Raw genomic sequence first — 22390 nt, 5'->3', positions numbered from 1 at the left:
TACGCCTTTTGCTTTTGTAAGAAATTGGATTTATGATGTTTTTGTCAGCTGAAAGTTAAAACGGGCAAACAAATTTTTCCGTAGACTTACATACTGCATACACTGTACCATTTACAAGAATAACATAAATGCTGACTTTCTAATGTTTTTGAAAGAAGTCTCTTGTGCTCACCAAGGCTGCATTTATTTGGTAAATATACAGTAAATCACAGTAACTGTTTGTAATATATTGTAGAATGTAATTTATTCCTGTGATGGAAAAGATGAATTTTCAGCACACATTACTTTTTTCAGTGTCAGATGATCCTTCAGAAATTATGGATTAAACGACTTCAGATTCAACATTTATGTGATAAAAGTCGAGTCGACATTGACAAGTCGTGATGATGTCATTACTGAACAAATAAGCCTGAACCTTGAGCTGGGACTCGAACGCGGGTTGCCTTGTGCACAGCTATGGCATATGACACATTATCAGTTCTTTTGTCTTTTGGTCATTATATTTCTCACAGGTTTGTGCTTGTTCTAAATGAGATACTGATAAAGTAGCTCAGTAAATATTACATTTATATGAATGCATTAGTGAGAGAGCGACTGAATTTGACCCTTTTCACATTTCCAGGTTTCTTAGAAGCGGTAGCCGTCAAAGTAGAATAAAATTCTATAGACCTTATGTAGCCCCAGCCCTTTCCAACGCTGCTCTTGTTGTGTTCTGTCTTCCGGTTTGTATTTGAGTAAGATCTTACGGATTTATGAATGAACCGCTCATTTTAAAATCTTCCCAGTCCCCTGACATTTGTTATGACATTTGTTATGACTTTCATTAACTCTACAATAAATAAATCCACTTCACCAGCTAAATCTTCGACCGATGCCATGGAAATATGCATAGCTATGGCAAAAAAACGCAAAAAACAAAAGCGCGCTTGTTTCTCTAGCGGTGAATGAGAGACTACATTAAATATATTTTTTTGGTGTTCCAATTTGCTCAAATAGAAAAAGAAAAACTTCACAATAGTGTTTTTACAGGAGCTAGGAGCTTAATACAGCTTTTTACAGGGAATGCCATTGAAAACACGGCAAGTCTATTCCTCACAGCCTCGCTTTCATACTGTACCTGTCATGATGTTGCTCTGAATAAGGTCTATTGGGTGTAAATTATGTGCTATCGGAATTATCGTAAATACAAGTTTCCTAGTTAAAAATTTAGCATGAATGCCCTTTAAAATTGTATTTACCACTGGGAAGCTCGGGGATAATTTTTTATTACCCAAGTTTCTGAGTTGCCATAAACTTTAAACATGGTGGAGGGGAGAACAATTGCTGCTGTGACTGCTATTCTTTAATTTTTTCCACTAAAGCTACACCACCTTGTCTTGTTGTTAAATTAGTGCATATTTACATATCTGAATAACCATTTGAAGAGTATTGTATGTTTTATACATAGCAAAAATAGCCTGTATTTCCACAATCCACAAATTCCACAATCATCAGCAAGCTATCTAGATAGCCCTGTGATTGTTTATATGGTTGTCAATGAATGGGATGTTAAATATAATTTTGGCTTTGATACGATTTTTCCAATATATAGGCAAGAATAAACCTGGTGTCCTCCACGAATCCTGTTCAAAACATTTGAATGCGACAAGCTCGTAATCGTGACTTCAGAAGTGGGAAATAGGAAATTTACAATAGCACGTGAAGGCAGCATTAATTCTACCTGGCAGCGTCTCTCTTCTAATAGAGAAGCTGTGGGTTTTAGTTACTAAGAAATATATGCTAGAACTTTTCAGTTTCTAAGCAGTTTTATTGATAAATCACAGAACAGTGTTGACAATACATTTCTGCGCTCCTGAATGTTTCTGTGTGCGTGTGATCTGCACGTGATGTGCGAGCTACTGTCTGTGTGTATGTTACAATACAGCAGACCATTAGTTTAGAACTGCGTTTAATTAACTTACATTTACAATAAGCTGTTTAAAACGTGGTGGTAGATGGTATGATCAAACATAACTTGTGGATCACTAAAAGTTGGAAACGGAGCAAAAGATTTCATATCCCGTTGTGCCCTCTATAGACCTTATTCACAGCAGCGCCATCTTTGATTTTTAATGGGAATGAAAGCGAGGCTGTGAGGGATAGACATACATCTCTTTAGTGGGTTATGCTGTTATTTAAGGTGTTTTGGGATTGTTCTGCTGATGAAACACTGCAGAAATATCTTTCCTAAGAAATTAAAATACCCAAACAATATGAGCTGTGGAAAAATAGAAGTAATCTAGGAGCTTCATACAGCTTTTTACAGCGGATGCTACTGAAAACACGGTTAAAGCGTCATGGCAGAGCAAAGTCGACTAGTGTGCAACCCCTATCTGAAATCATTATAATATTCTGATTTGGAGCTCAAGAAACATTTCTAATTTTAACAATGTTGAAAATGGTTGTGCTGCTTAATATTTTTGTGGAAACCATGATGAAAAAATGTTCCCTTTAGGATTCTTTGATGAACAAAGTACAAAAAAAACAATTATTTGAATGTATCCTTGTATCATGTATCCTTATCCTTTAATCCTTGTATAATGTATCCTTTAATGTAAAAAAATGCACTGACCCCAAAGAACACCCTGAACTGCACAGCAACACACTAAAAACCACATGAAGCACCTTAGCAATGGCACAGCAATGATAACCCTAATAACCGCTAGCAGCATCAGTATTGCACTCACACTTTCTTCAGATACAATTTTTTTTTTTTATTCTATTGTTCTCTGTCTTTTTTTCCCCCTTGAGGCAACGGCAGAAAAAAAAACTTTTTATATCTGTAACATAACTATATGTATCTATCTAAATGCAAATGTTCCACCTACACTGCATTAAGTGCTATGGGCACAGACTAGTCTTTCACAGTTTTAAAAGACAAAAGAGAGCACAAGCAGATGGATGTGTAGGGGGTGAAAGTACAAGCATGACCAGGAGGCCCACAGTTCTTTGTTAAAGTACAAAATAATTCTGGTGCTTCTCTGTCTGTCTCTTTCAATAGAACCTTGCTTCAGAGACGCAGTCTACATTTTTTTTCTGGCTCTCTCTGCAGAGAAAGAAGAAATTATTTTCTGTTCATGTTTGCAAATGAAACTGAACTTATTCTCATGGTAATACATACTGATTCTTCTATTTCAACTCTGCACTGTGTATTTTGAATGTGACAATAATAATTCAGATGTAAATTCTGCAGCTGAAGCACTTAGAGCGACGCTGTCATGATTGACCTGTTATGTTTCTCGACACTGGTAAAGACGAACCAATCATGTTGGTGATAACAGGCTAAGCATTCATTTATTCAGATGACTGAGATGATTATTGAGATGACAGGATGGATTTGCATTTGAATGTCAGGTGCCAATCCTTTTACCTAATGATATAAGCCTTTATATATAGTGAATAAAACTTCCTGAGATCTGAATGCAGCTTATTGGAGGATTGTTTTTTTAAAAAAAGAACATATAATGAAAACATTTGATTAATTCTACATCTGCGTAACTGCTATTTCTTTAACACAGTCAGGAAATACATACTTTATAATAAAAATAAAGATAACACTTTATAATAATAATAAGGTTAAATTTGTTGAAGTAAAAATATGATATAATGAATAATACAATCATTTACAGCATTTATGAATGTAGGTTCATGCTAATTTCTACATATAAAATTACTACTGTTAACAAATTGAACCTTATTGTAAAGTGTTATCATTATTTTTTATAAGTATAAAGAAGTAATAATGAATAATACAATAATTTACAGAATTTATGAATCTATAGGTTAAGGTTAATTTCTACATATAATACACTTTTAACATGTAAAGTTGTATAAATAACCATACACTACAGTTTAAAAGTTTGGGGTCTGTTTTTTTTTCATGTTAAAATTTCTTTTTCTCAACAAGGCTGCATTTATTTGATCAAAAATACATGAAAACGGTAATATTCTGAAATATGAAAATAACTGTTTTCAGTTTTATATATTTTTTATATATTTAGGCTTGCTCGCTTCAGGTTGGTGGAGAGTTCCTGCCTCAAGTGGAGGAGTTCAAGTATCTAGGGGTCTTGTTCACGAGTGAGAGAAGGATGGAACGGGAGATTGACAGAACGGGTGCAGCTTCTGCAGTAAGGCGGTCGATGTACCGGTCTGTCGTGGTGAAGAAGGAGCCGAGCTGCAAGGCGAAGCTCTCGATTTACCGGTCGATCCACGTTCCAACTCTCACCTATGGTCATGAGCTGTGGGTCATGACCGAAAGGACAAGATCCCGGATACAGATGGCCGAAATGAGCTTTCTCCGGCGCTCCCTTAGAGATAGGGTGAGGAGCTCAGAGTAGAGCCGCTGCTCCTCCACATCGAGAGGGGCCAGCTGAGGTGGCTCGGGCATCTGTTCCGGATGCCTCCTGGACGCCTTCCCGGGGAGGGGGATTATGTCTCCCGGCTGGCCTGGGAACGCCTCTACATTCCCCCGGAAGAGCTGGAGGAAGTGTCTAGGGAGAGGGAAGTCTGGGTGTCTCTGCTTAAACTGCTGCCCCAGCGACCCGGCCGAGTGATAAAAAAGTGGCTAATTCGTACGAATTCGTACGACCTCACTCGTACGAATTTGTACGATTTGTCTAAACCCACGTGATGGGTAGGTTTAGGGGCGGGGTCAGGGGTAGGTCATTCGTATGAATTCATACGAATTGGCAATTCGTAAAATATGTACGATTTAGCAAAAATCGTACGAATTCGTACGAGTGAGGTCGTATGAATTCGTACGAATTAGCCACCTCGTAGAATTCGTACGAATTGCCGTGAGATCAGGCTGGATAAGCGGAAGAAGATGAGATATTTAGGCCTAGTATATACTTCAAAAAGTAATTTATTCCCGTGGTGGCAAAGCTGAATTTTCAGCATCATTACTCCAGTCTTCAGTGTTACATGATCCTTCAGAAATCATTCTAATATGATGATTTTGTGCTTTTATTATTTTCAATGCATTTTGTAGCATTTTACATGTATTTACTGTTAGCCTACTTTTGATCAATTTAATCCTTGATAAATAAAAGTATTAATTTCTTTCATAAAAATCTTACTGACCCCAAACTTTTGAATTGTACATTATGCTAACTAATATGAACAATAGTATATCTATAAATAAACACCATTCTATATTAATAGATGCTGTAAAAAAAATGTTGTTCCTTGGTTTATAATACCTAATGCACTAACAAACTGAACAGTTTTGTAATGTGTTTCCAAGTCAATAACACGAAAACACAAGTTGGTCTTAAATTATTATTTTTAACATGGCAGTTTGATATGACAACTCGATCTTTTATGATGTTGCTAATTCGTACATATTTTACAAGTTGCCAAATTCGTATAAATTCGTACGAATGACCTACCCCTGACCCCACCCCTAAACCATCACGTGGGTTTAGACAAATCGCACGAATTCGTACGAGTGAGGTCGTACGAATTCTTAAGAATTAGCCACCTTTTAATCACTCGTACGAAGTGAGATAGCTTTGGATATGACACTGTCTGTCTAACACTTTTTTGTGATATAAACAACACTAGCTGTATCATATATAAATAAGACAACAAAAATAGAAAAATAAAATGTCTACATCCACAAAAATTCCTTTTGTTAACATGCCAACAACATTATCTTTGCGACTTAATTCCGTTCTTTTACAAAGAGCATGTGACGTCACAGGCAGAGTTCATGTCTACAGCCAGACCCTTCTTGTCTCTTTCACTATGTCTCCTCTTTCTAACTGCTTTTCACCATAGCTTGCTTTGTGTCTCTCTTCTCTGCTTAAAATGGAAGTGTGATTTCCATAATTGCTGCTGATGTTTAAAGTACAGAAGGAGCGTTGTGTGCGACAATCATCCGGTGTCAAAGTGGAGTCAAAGCCGGGTCATCTCAAGATCAGTTATCTGCAGCGTTCAGAATGCCCTGTCACCAACGTGCCATCAACGTTTTAACATTCTTTAACAGCACGTTGTCTCTAACCCCTTATCAACACACCCCTCCTAAAGGGAAATACACCTACTGTGACTGAAGACTCCTTGCAAAAGCTCAGCAGACAGCAAAACAGAATTAAATCAATAACCGGGTTCTCACCTGTCATTCTCATCCCAGGAAATGCAGGTTTGGTTTGTGGTACCCTGTGGAGAGAGTAAGAGGACGAGAGAGAGAGAAGAATGTCACCTTGTGATTTTGCCTTGCAAATATATATTGGTGATTCTTCAATTAGAGGCACTTTTGACCACCTGAAATCTTAAAGCTTCTTCAAACCATTTTTCATTTAAAACAGATTTTACATGTCCTGCAATAAAGATCTGATCATTACCATCAGCTTTCAAGTGGACCTTTTGATGCTGTGTGTGATGCTAATGATATGTGATGGTAATCTTTTTTATTTTATTTTTTGGCAAAAAAGTTGGAGCCTTGGATTTGCTAAGTCAATTAAGTTAATTGTAAAAAGAAAAAGAAAAGCTTGGCAGAATGATAATGACAGCAGTATTGAGGAGAGTGATTTAAACCATTTTTATTTAAACATAAACACAAACCTGAATAAAAATGATTAAAACATAATTAAAAAATAATCGTCTTTTCCCAAAATAGTGGAATTCTGGTAAATGGCTAAACACTATTAACAATTTGGAATAAAATTAAATAAGCTAAAGCTATTATAATCTAACCTTTAAAACTAGAATAAATGTTTATAATAAAGCATTTTTAAAATCATCCTACAGTATGTGAGGGGAAAATTCCTCTATGTGAAGAATTACACAAAAAATCATATTAAAAATGAATTCATTTTAATGCGTCAGAGTGACAGTTTTCTAGTCTAGTCTAGTTTGAATATTATTGGAAGACTATCCCATTGGGTGCAACATATGGGTTTAACCCTTTAAGGTACGCACCATGAAAAAAGCAAAGGAAAAATTATTTCTTTGCATTTTTTATTCAATTATGATAACAATAACAACAATCAATATTTTTTTTTAAATTAGATCCTACAGTATTTTAGATACAGTGCTCTACCAAACGGTTGAGATGTCTGTTCATAGTAAAAGAACAACATTCAGAACAAGTCATATTAAGTGCAATTTCTTGACCAATAAAAAATCTGATGGTTGCTATTGATGGCTCCAAACACATCAAGAGTGTGTGTGTGTGTGTGTGTGTGTGTGTGTGTGTGTGTGTGTGTGTGTGTGTGTGTGTGTGTGTGTGTGCGTGCGTGCGTGCGTGCGTGCGTGCGTGTGTGTGTGTGTGCTGGTGCAAAAGTTCAACCAAGATTTGATTAGTACGGAGCCCCCCCAAGTCCCACTTTGTCAAAAAAAAATTATTATAACTATCTTGTGGCCTCAGGATAGTAACTCGTGGCCTCAAGATTTTGTTACTATCTTGAGACCACAAGTTACTATCTTGAGGCCACGAGTTGCTATCTTGTGGCCACAAGATAGTATCTTGAGGCCACAAGTTACTATCTTGAGGCCATGAGTTACTATCTTGAGGCCATGCCCACGAAATACTATCTTGAGGGCCACGAGTTACTATCTTGAGGCCACGAGTTACTATCTTGAGGCCACGAGTTGCTATCTTGAGGCCACGAGATAGTATCTTGAGGCCACGAGTTAGTATCTTGAGGCCACGAATTAGTATCTTGAAGCCACGAGTTAGTATCTTGAGGCCACGAGTTAGTATCTTGAGGCCACGAGTTAGTATCTTGAAGCCACGAGTTAGTATCTTGAGGCCACGAGTTAGTATCTTGAGGCCACGAGTTAGTATCTTGAGGCCACGAGTTGCTACCTTGAGCCCACGAGTTAGTATCTAGAGGCCACGAGTTAGTATCTTGAGGCCACGAGTTAGTATCTTGAGGCCACGAGTTAGTATCTTGAGGCCACGAGTTACTATCTTGAGGCCACGAGTTGCTATCTTGAGGCCACGAGTTACTATCTTGAGGCCACGAGTTGCTATCTTGAGGCCACGAGTTACTATCTTGAGGCCACGAGTTGCTATCTTGAGGCCACGAGTTACTATCTTGAGGCCACGAGTTACTATCTTGAGGCCACGAGTTAGTATCTTGAGGCCACGAGTTAGTATCTTGAGGCCACGAGTTACTATCTTGAGGCCACGAGTTACTATCTTGAGGCCACGAGTTGCTATCTTGAGGCCACGAGTTGCTATCTTGAGGCCACGAGTTAGTATCTTGAGGCCACGAGTTAGTATCTTGAGGCCACGAGTTAGTATCTTGAGGCCACGAGTTACTACCTTGAGCCCACGAGTTAGTATCTTGAGGCCACGAGTTAGTATCTTGAGGCCACGAGTTAGTATCTTGAGGCCACGAGTTACTATCTTGAGGCCACAAGATAGTATCTTGAGGCCACGAGTTACTACCTTGAGCCCACGAGTTACTATCTTGAGGCCACGAGTTACTATCTTGAGACTACGAGTTAGTATCTTGAGGCCACGAGTTACTACCTTGAGGCCACGAGTTACTACCTTGAGGCCACGAGTTACTACCTTGAGGCAACGAGTTGCTATCTTGAGGCCACGAGATAGTATCTCGAGGCCACGAATTAGTATCTCGAGGCCACAAATTACTATCTCGAGGCCACAAATTACTATCTCGAGGCCACGAGTTGCTATCTTGAGGCCACGAGTTGCTATCTTGAGGCCACGAGATAGTATCTCGAGGCCACGAATTAGTATCTCGAGGCCACAAATTACTATCTCGAGGCCACAAATTACTATCTCGAGGCCACGAGTTAGTATCTTGAGGCCACGAGTTACTATCTTGAGGCCACAAGATAGTATCTTGAGGCCACGAGTTACTACCTTGAGCCCACGAGTTACTATCTTGAGGCCACGAGTTACTATCTTGAGGCCACAAGTTGCTATCTTGAGGCCACGAGTTGCTATCTTGAGGCCACGAGATAGTATCTCGAGGCCACGAATTAGTATCTCGAGGCCACGAATTAGTATCTCGAGGCCACGAATTACTATCTCGAGGCCACAAATTACTATCTCGAGGCCACGAGTTGCTATCTTGAGGCCACGAGTTGCTATCTTGAGGCCACGAGTTGCTATCTTGAGGCCACGAGATAGTATTTCGAGGCCACGAATTAGTATCTCGAGGCCACAAATTACTATCTCGAGGCCACAAATTACTATCTCGAGGCCACGAGTTAGTATCTTGAGGCCACGAGTTACTATCTTGAGGCCACAAGATAGTATCTTGAGGCCACGAGTTACTACCTTGAGCCCACGAGTTACTATCTTGAGGCCACGAGTTACTATCTTGAGACTACGAGTTAGTATCTTGAGGCCACGAGTTACTACCTTGAGGCCACGAGTTACTACCTTGAGGCCACGAGTTACTACCTTGAGGCCACGAGTTACTACCTTGAGGCCACGAGTTACTACCTTGAGCCCACGAGTTACTACCTTGAGCCCACGGGTTACTATCTTGAGGCCACGAGATACTATCTTGAGGCCATGAGTTACTACCTTGAGCCCACAAGTTACTATCTTGAGGCCACGAGTTACTTTCTTGAGCCCACGAGATAGTATCTTGAGCCCATGAGATACTATCTTGAGATACTATATTGATCAAATATTTCTCATCAAATATGTAATTTAATAATATTAAATGTATCATTTTACCAACACTAACCCTTTTGTTCATTGTAAATAGCTAATTTTACCAACATTAGCTAATTTTACCAACATTAGCTAATTTTACCAACATTAGCTAGCTTCTCTACCCTAAAAGGACTACTCAACCGTTTGGTAGAGCATTTTTTGAAAAAATTATTTGACCCTTATAAGACTTATTTTTGTTTAATTAAGTTACATAATTCTGTTTAACATCTCCTCTGAAACTATAATATGTCAACAAAATAGTTTTACCTTTAAAAGTCCCGCCGATATGCGTCATCAAAGGATGAGTAAATTTTTGCTGTGTCACATGCTGTTTGAAGGAACAATAAAAAGGCATGCTGCTCACAGACACAGCGCCATCTAGTGGATTTTTTTAGCATTGCACAACTACACCAAACAATAGAGATGACTCATTCAGGTTGAGTTAAGCTTGATGCATTTTTCAATTAAATATAGTGACTTAAAGTGGGGTCTACCAAACGGTTGAGTAGTACCTTAAAGGGTTAAAGGCCAGGCTGACTTACATTGTAAAGGTGTGAGAACTCAATCTCTAGAGGAGTTGATAGAGTATTGGGAGTGGGTTTGATTGTCACAGAGATCATCTTGGAGTTCAGCACTGTGCTATTTCTGTGAAGAAAAAAAAAGGAGGATGAGAGAAAACATGAGGAGGACTGCAAAAAACAGTGGGGGAAGAAGAGTGGAGGTCATGGCCTTCAGAGAAGCTGCCACTTTCCCATGTGACACATGAGACTCTTCACTGTGCCCTGTTTCACTTCATAATGTTGTAAAATGCCATTCGCTAATAACAACATATACACATTTATCCATATACTACAGTCATACACGTTTTGATCCATACAAAATAACAAAAAGTGTTTGTGTCACAAGATATCTCTTTCAAAATCACATTTCAAGAAATGAGGACTCCAGTCAGTTTAGATTGAAAACGAAGTATAAAAACAAAAGGAACAAAAAGTACTAACCTTTCTGCTGAATTTGAAATGCATCAGCTATTCAGAAAGGCTATATAATATTACAAGTCAAAGTGTGTGTTTTTATGAAATTTTTATGAAAAGAGACACTTTGTGTAAAGTCCCTTCAAAGGAATAATAGTTCACCCAAAAATGAAAATTGTGCATTCTATAAAATATTCAAGAAAAACATATAGTAAAGAAAAAACATTATTTAAATATCTTCTTCTGTGTTCTGTAGAATACAGAAAGTCATTGAATGTTTGGAGCGACACAAGGGTGAGTAAGATGATGTAAATGATGCTACTGTAAATCATTTTTGAAAAATTCCGTTCACTTGGTGATAGGCATACAAGTATAGCTTCTATCTGCTTGAACTGTGGTAAAAATAAAAGCTCCAACAATGTTTGTCAAGATAAATAAAACATAAAATCTGACAACAATGGTATTAAAAATGTTGCTACTTTAGCTTAAATAATGCTATAACTAGAAAAATAAAAACAACTAATAACATGGTGCAGCTAAAGCATATGCAGCCTAGAGTAAACAAACAATATCAAAAAGGCAGTCTTACTTTGTGTGCTACCAATTTATGTAAAATTAGAGAATCCAGTTTGAAATGCACAAAGTCTCACCTCTGTAGAGAGAGAATACTGCCCAAGTTTCTGTACAGTACGATGCCAGCCACAAATGCTGATGCGTCGTCTTCATCTATAGCACAAACACATACAAATAACAGATATGTTAATTCAGGTTCTGTGAAATAAGCAGTCATAAAGCATAGGGATTTGGGAAATAAATGCTATTAAAGATGAGGTCATTGAGATACATCCTTGATTTGTGTGTTATCAAACCCATACTCCTCACCGTATGAGTTGGCCAACATGACTAAGCACTTAACATATGTGTGCACACACCTAAATCACACACATAATCTGCATTTTAAATCTCTATTTAAATTGGATGAATGGATGGATGGAAACTACTTGTATTCAGCAAGGGTGCATTTAATTGATTATAGTTAACAGTAAAGTCATTTATAATTGTACAAAAGATTTCTATTCCAAACAAGTGATGTTTTTTTTTTTAACTTTCTATTCATCAAAGGAAAAAAAATCAGATTTCTGAAGGATCTCGTGACACTGAATGGCTGCTGAAAATTCGTTGTTGAAATGTCATGTTTGAGAGTTTGTATTCATTTACTTTCAGAATGTTAATTAGTTCAGTCTTCCTCCTTGCCTGTTTGTCTCCTTGGTTACTGATTGAGTTCTGTTCAGGTGTGTCTTGTTCATCGGTCTCATTAGTTCCTCTGTTTTCTGTGTATTAAGCCCTGTGTTTAGTCCTGTCTAGTTGTCTGTTATTGTCATTACTAAGTTGGTTGTTCTGTTCAAGTCCCATGTGATTCCTGAATGTTTTGTAAAGATTTGAGTTTATTTCTAATTAAAGACCTAGATCCTGCCCGCCTTCCTTTTAGCTGCAACCAGCGCCTGTGACATGAAATCACATGGATACGATACATTTTAAAATATAATAGAAAATAATGAACAGTTGTTATGAATTGCAATAATATTTCACAATATTACTGTTTTTACGATCATATAAATGCAACATTGGTGAGCATAAGAGACTTCTTTCAACTTTTGAACAGCAATTTATATATAGCAAATCATGGTTGTATCGTAATGACAAGGTGATATTCCCTGTGCTAATGAAGAGACTGATGCAAGTTAAAAAGGCAAGTGTGAGGGTAAAGGGCAGCGGTCCAGCCTCTGTCACACTCACACTGCATCACTGTCAGAGAACAGCACACAATAGAATCTCCTGAAATAATGAACACACACACACACACACGCATGCGTACACATAAAGTCCATCTGGTCTGTAGCTACTGTACACTGCTCCAGCTCATGCCAAAACATGTGGCAGGCTGGCATGCGCTGTAGGGGGGAGAAAGAGAGAGAGTCTGTGGTGCCAGGCGGCAGACAGAGGCCACAGCTCCAGGACTGCAGCTGAGGTCCCATTGGCAAGAACACAGACTGATGGAGGGGGACAGGGGCTGGGGCATGACAGTTTTGAGCACCCTCAGGGTAATTGAGTTTTTGCTTGCCCACCCCTCTTCCCCTCCGACTAATATGCCAAAGCCACAATAATGGGAACAGATGAGACCCGAGGGGGCATTTACGTATAACAGAGAGTACTAGAGGAATGTACATTGTGTAAAAACTTCATATTAAGCTAGTGATTTTCATGTTTTATGGTAAGTCCCTACTGAAGAAAAATTATGTTGTATTTACTTTGAATTTATTTTCAGAAATTGCTAGTAAATTTCACAATAATTGCAAAACGGCAAATAACGCATACAATTAAACATGACATTTTGAAGTAGAAAGACTAAAATCTTATTTTATTTTCAAATGTATTTCAATAATATTTTACAACTTAGATTTTTTTTTACATAATATTTTACGTCCACACAAGAACTTAAATTAGAGAATTTAAAATAATAAACATGACATGACTTAAATCAACAACAACAATTAACCATTTAGATGAATTAGATTTACCTGAGTTACTGAGTAACACAATTTTTAATCACTTTAAGTGATGAAATGGAAGTAGCGCCAAATCTTTTCTTCCATATTGTGGTGTACATCTGAGTGTAACAGATTATAAAAAAAAAAAAGAGAAAACAAAGAAGTGAAAATATAGGGCGGGGACTTGGTTGGTTTGGTTGATGATTGGATGTTGATGTGGGCGTTGATGTTTTCACCGAAAGCTCCATTTATGATAATTTGATTAAACATTATGAGGTTGAAACATTTTTTAAAAATGAAACATGCACGGATAAGATATAAGATATATATAAGTTAGACAATAAGATATATAACATGCATTTAGAAAATATATAGGGTGAGTTTTCATTTCATGCAGACTTACAGTAAATAGTGTTTTTTTCATTAGGTGAACGAATCATACTCATATTTATTTTTATTCACTTAGTGTCTTTTTCTGCTTTGATGCCTTTAAAGACTGACTATAGAACCGATAGCAGTCAAGTGCAGGCTGTGAAGGCACATATTATTGGTTAGACCAACTAAATGAACACACCTCTTTACTGAATGAGTGAGTGCGACATCTTGTTTGACCAACTAAATAAGAGCAGATCCTGATGAAAGTGTTTCGTTCACTCTGTGAGAATGTGTTTCATTGGATTCAGTCCGTCAAATCCCTCTCTCATTCGCCTCATTCTAAAGCAACTTTAATATAAAAGCTCATCACAGCATGTCCAAAGCTTGATGACCTGTCAATCCACCGCTGGTGGCATGGCAACAGATCTCCCAATGGGAAGGGGAATTAAACCTAATTGTGCCTGATTGGCTCCTGCCGACTCCTGATTAAGTAGCGACTCCTCTATTAGTATACTCGCGGGGGGAAGGAGCTTCTTTAATGGCCTGTAAAGTCGGACATGGCAAGGATTGATCAGCCTACAGCAATATGCTCTCAAACAAAAGAATGGAAAAAACCCTCAAACAAACACAAAGATTTGTTAATGAACGCCATTTTGTACTGTTTTACAAGCAAAAACAGCAGAGAAGAGACATGAAATTATTCAGCAAGAAAAAAAGGGAATGGGAATGACGGTATAAAAAATGGAATTTACTGTATACTGTTAAATGTCACAGAATTTGGCAAATTTTGGATTAATAAATCAAAAGTAACAATGTTAAATTAATCAAATTGTGATGTGAACTACCATCTGCAATTATTAAACAGCAAAAAGGACTGCTGTAATCTGATTGGTGTGTCTCTGAGTGAATAAGCGGCATCTACCACATACTCAAACACACTCATGGTGTTTTCAGTGTCGGCCATCTTACTATATTATGAGGACACTCCACGTGAACTTTATCTCCAGAGCTGCTTTGGGATTTGAGACAAGCATTTCACCATTTCATTTGGAAAAATGAAATAAACTTGTGGCATGTCAAAACACAAAGATCTTTATGACAATCTGCCAAAATAAAAGTTGAACTAAAAAATAATGATAGAAATATATAACTATAATATAGTAAAGTGTACTTCTGAAAGTAATAATAACAATATTGATGTTCGATTATTATTATTATAAGGAATATCATAATCAAGAGATTTTTACATTCAAGTTTTAATTTAATTTAATTTAATTTTACTTTGCACTTTTATCTGACAATTTTTTATTATTATTATAAATTAATTGTTTTATTTTCAGTTGGTTACAATAAAAGAATGATAAATTGTTTTCCGATTAAAAACGCAAAGCACAGAATTTAATCAATTTCATAATGCACAAAATGCAGGTCCATATGAGCACCACAGCTCATTGTATCTGTAGCATACATACCACTAGACCACTGTATTTACAAGCATATGTGTGTGCAGTCGTGTAAGATTGTGTGTTTCATACCTGGATTTCCAGTGACCAGGATGTTTTTAGCCACTCTGACTCTGTCCTCAGTGTTGCGAGCCCAGTCCACCATCCCCCTCCATCCTTTCATTGGGAAAGTGATATCTGCATTTCCCACGACAGGCCTCTTCTGAATACTCAACACTAGAGGGAGAATCCAGAGGGAACTGTAAGATCCATGGCAACACCAATATCCTGACTCACTGCACAACGATCACATCTCAGCTAGAGAAAGTGTCATGCTGTCAGACGACTCCGCCATACAAACTCTCTCGGCTCAAACTCTTTCATTCTCTTATGATCTAAGCCTTCTTCTGCCAGTCATATTATCTGTACCATATCGCACTGGCCACATTCCAATCACAGAAAGAATTTGCAATACCCATTTAAAAACTCATTTATTTATTTATTTATTTTTGAAACTCAAAAAGAAAAAAATCTGAAATAAATGTTTCATAAAGCCATTTGTACTTTATGGTTGAACAATTGTTTATTATACATTGAAAGTTATTACATTCAATGTAATGGAACAATTAACATACAAATGGTTTTACGATTGATTTACTCAGATATTTGCTTTGCTTGTGTTTCATGACTTCTCAACTAACCAAACAACCAAGTAACCAACTAATTAATTCTCAGCCTCAGAAATTGTGTAAACAAGATACCGGGCTGATATAATGACATGTTGAACATGACATTTTTCCAAATTTTTATTGACAAAGACATATTTTGAATGAGATCGTCTTGCAGTGCAGGTTAAACTAGAACCTATGCTGGTTCTTAGCACCAAAAACTTCTTAGAAAACCATTTTAAAAATCATATTGACCCCAAACTTTTAAATTATATTCTATCTAGAACATATCCGCTAGACTTTAGCTCTGAAAAAAAACATCAAATAGTTTTGTGTGGAGTAAAGAAGAGACATTAATTGTTTTGTGAACTTGCCCTCCCACACTAGAACCAAGCCTCAATGGGTGTGTGCACTAACTGTTACTAACTATCCCTCATGATACAGTTCTATTTCCTGTCTGTTGATGAATGTGTGCTGTTATGTATAGATGTCTTTGTGCCTTAAAGCTATGTGTGGGACTGATAGGGCATTGCTGTAGGACAGGTGTTGGCACTATGGGAGAATCAGAGCTCATAGGCAGCTCAGTGATTCAGAGGTAAACAGAACCTAATACCGCCCCTCACACCTCCTTTTAAACTCTACCAGCTGCGGCCCACGACGTATGACCATGGCGGTTCATCTTCCCTCTGTTCTTGCGAACCTGGGGGCTGAGTAAACCAGAGTCTTCCTTGTGCAGGAGAGATGTGCGTGGTTTAGAGTGTGATTTGAAAGCTACAGAAATGTCTAGATCTACACATAGTTATTGTGTAGCACTGCTTTCAGATAAGTGTGAAACTGTTCAAGGAGTATGTCAGTAATAGAGTTGGGGGATGTCAATTGGTCATCTATTTCAGTACCATCAAAAGCCTATAATGACATTATACATTTGTATACTTTTAATTAGCCTCTTGCAAATCTCCAGTTCTTTCTTGGGTTTGTAGCTGTAACTTCTAGGCTGCCAGCACAAATATTCAACCCCTAAAGTACATGACCACCATCCTCTGACATTATTGCAGGGGTGTAAACCGAGGTAAATGTCAGCGGAAACTGACCCAGATTGTCGGTGACCTCATAAGTATCCTGGAAGTCCTTCATGCGGAGACTGATGACGTCCACAAAGTCCTCCACTAGACGAAAAAGCTCCTTAACATTGGGCCCCAGCTGTCAGAAAGGAGAGAAAACAGAGCTGAATGTTAAAACGTTTGTTAGCTCTTCTTTCACTGTGAGATTCTGTAAGTTCATTTGAAATATTTTTGAAAAAATTAATTATATATTTATCTAAAAATAACCATAATCATGCAGTTTTGCCACTCTACAAGCCTAATGATATCCTTCCTTCAGAATGTAAACTGAAGCTTGCGTTAAGACATAAATTGTAAACTAACTAATGATCTAACTAAACAGCAGGAGACAAACAGCTGAAAGAAAGATGTGCAGTGAAGAGAAGAGAATTAGCCAATTAATCACCTTTAGAACCAGCTGAAACTCACATAATTACTAAGTGAAAGAGAGTGAGACAATACCAACATTAGAAAGACTAAATGAGTGCATGATGATTGAGTTAGTGAAAAAATGAATGAATGAATGAATGAATGAATAAATGAATGAATGAATGAATGAATGACAGAGACATGGAGATAGAGAGGAAAGAGAGTGAAGGCTGACTCACCAGTTGTGCTTCCTCCCACCTGTCCCTGTTTTCCTCCATCAGTAAGTTACTCACTGACTGCACAAAATTCTGTGAACAAAACCACATGAAAGAAACATTCTGGGGCAATCTGGATCAAAATGGTCCTTTATTTGGAACTAAGCAAATAACGCTCCACTAACCCTCATGTCTGTATTACTGGGGCTGTAGTGGGGCTTCCTAAATATCTCCGTCATGTTTTTCAGTACATCTATGATAGCCAGAAGGTCTCCACTGTAGCTTGTTCCATCACTGGACGTCACCCTCAGCTTTGTCATGACTTCAGAGACCCCGTCGCCCACAAGCCCTCGTTGAGCCTTGGAAAGGTGATCTCTGGTCTGGAGAAGGAACAAAACCAACCTTAGCTTTGGAGACACTTCTGGTGTTATCCTAGCTAGGGTTTAGTTTGGAGATCACCAACCAGTGTTTGGATACTTCGGTAATCATTTGAGACACACTTCATGTAAGTCGGGTTCTCCCAGTATGCAATGCCGTTATCGTCCAACGAACATCGCCGAAGAATTAGTCCTGCATCACAGAAATGGTTTGTCATTACCATATCTTGAACAAGGATTGGTTAAAAACTGCATGCTACATGTTGTTTTGCTCGTTTCCTTGTTTCCAGCCTCTGGAGCTGTCCGTGGTCCTAAAAATGTCTGTCTACAACATTAAGGGACGGTTTAGAAAGTTATTCCATTATTTGTGTTTGCATGAGTCACGTCTTACCTACAGCATTCGGAGGGCAGCGGACAGCCGCCGTGTCCCCTGAAGGTGTTTTCTTCCACACCACGTTTGAGAAATTCTCCTCATCACAAATCTCATGCGGCTCTGCACAAAACCAATCAAGTCAGAAAAGACTAAATATCCCAATCAATCCAAACTTGAGGTCTTTCAAATGTGAACAAAACAAAACATAAGTTACAGCAATGGAACACCTTTCTAAAGGAACTTTAAGTCCATAAAGAGTGAAAAAACAGGGGTGCATGGGCGATATTTTAATGGTTATATTTTTTCTTGGAATAAGGTTGTTACAATGCCACCATTTTATATGGCATTAAAATGTCACAATTTTTGATTTTAATATCACAGCAAAAACCATTACTAGTCCAACCAATATAAGTAAAATGTTCTTCATTTTGTTGAAGACACATAAACCATAAGTAATGAAATAAGATCAATGAAATTAATTATATGCAAATAAATAGGACAAATAAACACAAAAGGCAAAAATATAAATGAATGTGCTTTTAGCTTTTCATGTAGGTCAAAAGCAAGAAATGCTACAGAAATGATATCAGATGTAAAATCAAATACTGCATAGTCTTCACTGTATGAAATGAACAGTGATCCTTATTAAATCTACAAAGGAAGAGCAGTGAGTAATTTTCTCTTATTTCACAGGACACAGACAGCAGCAAGTTAATTAGGCTTCTGTCACTTTAAGACCTAATGCACCAATGTATTATATTGACACACTTCTGAATTGCTTCCAACATTTTTTAACATTCAATTAAGACACCATTTTGACATAAATGTATGTGTATTTGACCGTTTCAGTGCAATAAATCACAAAAAAGAAGTAACAGCACAATAAGATGCCGAAGAGGTCCCAAGTTGGTATTTGCATGCTGTTCTGACAGAACCTGAAGCGTGCACACAGAAAACTGAATTGAGACCTCTTTCACATCAGTTCAAAATTTAAAGTGGCAAAATGTAAAAATACAAGAAAATTATAGACTTCTGTGACGCCACAAATCTGCAAAGCCACATGAGCATAACCATGATAGACGATGATTCAAAATGTATACTTTTGTTGTCAAATTTCTACCAGTTTATTGTGTATACCAGTATATTGCCCAATGAATTTTGGCTACAACCACTTGATCGTCTCACCTGGACACCTCTTCTCATTGCAACGTTTAACTTCCTCTTTGTCCCCTGGGCATTGCTCCCCTCCAAAAAAGGGCCCATGACACACCCTCTGTCTCTGCTGGCTTCCTCCACCACACGTTTTGGTACAACCAGCCCAAGAGCTCCAGAGTTGCCATTGGCCATCCACAGGACACTCTCTGAGGAAGCAGTCACGTGTCTGACGCCACTCGCCCTGACACTCTAGGCCCCCGTACGAGGGCCCGTTACATTCCCGAGTGCGCTTCATTGTTCCATTCGAACAGGACGAGGAACAGGAACTCCAGATGGACCACTCATTCCACACTCCATCCACTACAGAGGAAAAGACATGAACTCAGAAGAAGAAACTAAAGATTATTCTGAATATAGAGGATACAAAGCAACATTAGGTAGACAAAAGTGAGGGATTGAGAGTGGAATGTGATAAAGTGACATTATTGAAATATATATTGCGGGGAAAGGAAGAAGAGCTTTGGGTTGCCAAACTCTAGTTCAATCCGTAGTGATTTAAATCATCACTTATTCACCATCATTTGCTATGAACTTCACAATGGTTCCTTTCAATCTCCTTCTCCAACAGTGCCTCACATTAGGCTTTAATTGTGCTCCTTGATGGAAGTCGTCATTAAATCTGTATGAGGCAGTATGTATTCAAAGACCCAAAGATCACCTGGGCATACAGCAATGTTGCAGAATTTGGTCTGTTTCTCCGGACCCTCACAGGGATTTCCTCCGAACTGCGGTGGCTTGCAGGAGCGAGTGCGGTCCCTGTAGCCGCGGCCGCACGTTGAAGAACACAAGCTCCATGGAGACCACTCGTCCCATGCCCCGTGCACTGCAATCAGAGCGGCTAGGGTATGATTTATAGAGAGAAAAACGCACCTCGATAACACACACACACGCACTAGAGGAAAAATAAAGAGGGGTTCGCACTGACAACGATCTGCATTTATTTTAATTGATTTATTTTCAATGGGAGTTGAAGATTTCCCGATGTCATGAGTGACCGTTTGGGATGAGATAAAGTTGAGAAACGTATAATGAGAGGCGAAGTAATGGGTTGACTACCAATAGAAGTGAAGACATTGGAGCACATTGAGCAGTATGCATTGATCGTTGTAAATCTTGTTCATGATATGATGTATTGCTGCAATTTTACGAATATTTTCCACTCCTCTTTTTAGCAGCAAGAAATCTGATTCCCTATCCAAACAGAAGAACATAATTATTATTTTTTACATCACAATTTCACAATTTCGCAATACATCACATTTGTGATCAGATATTCAGAAGCTATAGCCATTTACGTAGCCAACCAATAATGTTACGAAAGGAATGCCTACTAGAAAAGACAAAATGGTTCACTTGTATTGCTATGTACTGGAGAAACTGCAACAAACAATATGGCGGCTCTAGTAGTCCCGACTATGTTAAAATGTGTTATTTAAATGTGAGTTTGAAAAACAGTTTTTTGCATGGACGAAGGCCTTGCAAATACGGCCATCAAGTGAACTTACTTTTGTTCCAAAGGGACTTTGCTACTAGCAACCAACAATACAGCACAAAACAGCAGTCAGTGTGAACAGAGAATTACAGGGGATGTAAAACACAAATATACATGGAACTCTTAAGGCCCATTCACACCAAGGACGATAGCTATAAAGATAACGATAAAGATTTAGTTCTATAAATCGTTCTCAATATTAAAGAATAGCAAAGTTCTCACCACAGCTATAACAATAACAGCACAGAGAAACAACATCGATGGAATCACTTTCAGCACGATTTTATCCAGCTGATGAACGATAATTTTTTTTACAGACAGCCAATCAGAATCCATCCTGCTGTAACGAGCTTGAGCATATAAAGAGGCAGACAAGCATAATAAGCAGAACGATATCGTCCGCTGGTGTGGACACTAATATAGTTATCTTTATAGTTATCGTTCTTGGTGTGAATGGGCCTTTAGTGTTTAAAGACTAATATAATTTTCAGTTACAAGTTCTGAATGTTAAAGAGAAAAACATTCATTTTATTCCTGCATAAAATGATTAGGACTTATTACAACATTATGCTTGGCTATACACGTGTTTTTAACTGAATAACATGTTCATATGTCCCTCTGAGATGCTGAAATGGTGGAATGAAAAGAGACTGAGAGAGACCACCCTACATGCAGTGGGAACTACAGGGATTTAGCTGATAATGCTGCACTTAAACCCATTACCATCTTACCACGGCTCTCCAGGATCCAAGGTTTAGAGGGGGATAGCCGTACATGGAAGCCCAGTAAGAGTTAGCCTCAGATGGGCAGCGACTGGAAGGTGAGTGGCAAAGCTAATGGACCTGAGTGGAGGGAGATGGGAGATGGGAGATGGGAGGTGGATAAGGACAATGGTGGGGGTGAGGAGAGGCCTGAGGTGGGCTGTGCTTACCTGGACACACAGCAGTGTTATTGCAGGGTCTCTGTTCGCGCAGCGGCCCGCTGCACTGCGTGCTGTACGACACGGAGACGCAGAAGCGTGTGCGGCTCTGCCAGCCCTCACCGCACGTGGCCGAACACACGCTCCACGCAGACCACTCCTCACCCGACGGAGGATCCACTGAGAGGGACGGGGGGAAGTGGGGGCGGGGATGGGATGGGGTAAGGTGCGGAGGAAAGGGTAGGAAAAGGGCCAAAACTAATTAACATGCGGGATTAGCCACCTTATCTAACAGGGGAGGCTTAAATAATTTCATTGCTGATTCCATATTCTCAGCATTTCATTTTATGCTTTTAGTTTTAGGATATGTAGGTCAGCCATCTATACAAAGATTTCACAAGGCTGTCCAATCGATCAGACTTTAATATCTGAGCAACTGGGAAAGCCAAGGAATCATGTGTAATCCCAAAGAAATGGGAAGATATTAAATGTCCAATTGGAAACACTTGGCTATCCTGACATTCCAATAGATAATATGGGCTGTCATGGCAATCCAACAGGAAGAGTTAGGCTATAATTACCATCCAGTGGAAATGGAGAATCAAGAATGTCCAATAGAATGATATTGAATGTCAAA

General features: G+C 38.5%; 1 protein-coding gene across 14 annotated transcripts in view; it reads right to left on the bottom strand.

Moving 5' to 3' along the window:
• Positions 1 to 22390, bottom strand: part of adgrb1a (adhesion G protein-coupled receptor B1a) — a 94223-nt gene that overhangs the window by 31200 nt on the left and 40633 nt on the right. For 7 of the 14 annotated variants that reach the window (XM_079894711.1, XM_079894718.1, XM_079894721.1 and 4 more), the window contains 12 exons: positions 21766 to 21933; positions 20001 to 20180; positions 19313 to 19642; positions 18146 to 18247; positions 17841 to 17947; positions 17563 to 17757; positions 17402 to 17470; positions 16785 to 16893; positions 15119 to 15262; positions 11310 to 11385; positions 10228 to 10330; positions 6155 to 6198 (listed from right to left, as the gene is read on the bottom strand). In XM_079894711.1, the coding sequence (XP_079750837.1) occupies positions 6155 to 6198; positions 10228 to 10330; positions 11310 to 11385; positions 15119 to 15262; positions 16785 to 16893; positions 17402 to 17470; positions 17563 to 17757; positions 17841 to 17947; positions 18146 to 18247; positions 19313 to 19642; positions 20001 to 20180; positions 21766 to 21933 (1627 nt within the window). The remainder of the gene's footprint in view (positions 1 to 6154; positions 6199 to 10227; positions 10331 to 11309; positions 11386 to 15118; positions 15263 to 16784; positions 16894 to 17401; positions 17471 to 17562; positions 17758 to 17840; positions 17948 to 18145; positions 18248 to 19312; positions 19643 to 20000; positions 20181 to 21765; positions 21934 to 22390) is intronic. The other 7 variants (XM_079894717.1, XM_079894716.1, XM_079894720.1 and 4 more) reach the window with 3 other exon arrangements.

Source organism: Squalius cephalus, assembly GCF_949319135.1.
Source record: "Squalius cephalus genome assembly, chromosome: 15".
Taxonomy (NCBI): Eukaryota; Metazoa; Chordata; class Actinopteri; order Cypriniformes; family Leuciscidae; genus Squalius; species Squalius cephalus.
The sequence above is the reverse complement of the archived record's forward strand: the minus strand, read 5'-3'. Positions and strand labels throughout refer to the sequence as shown.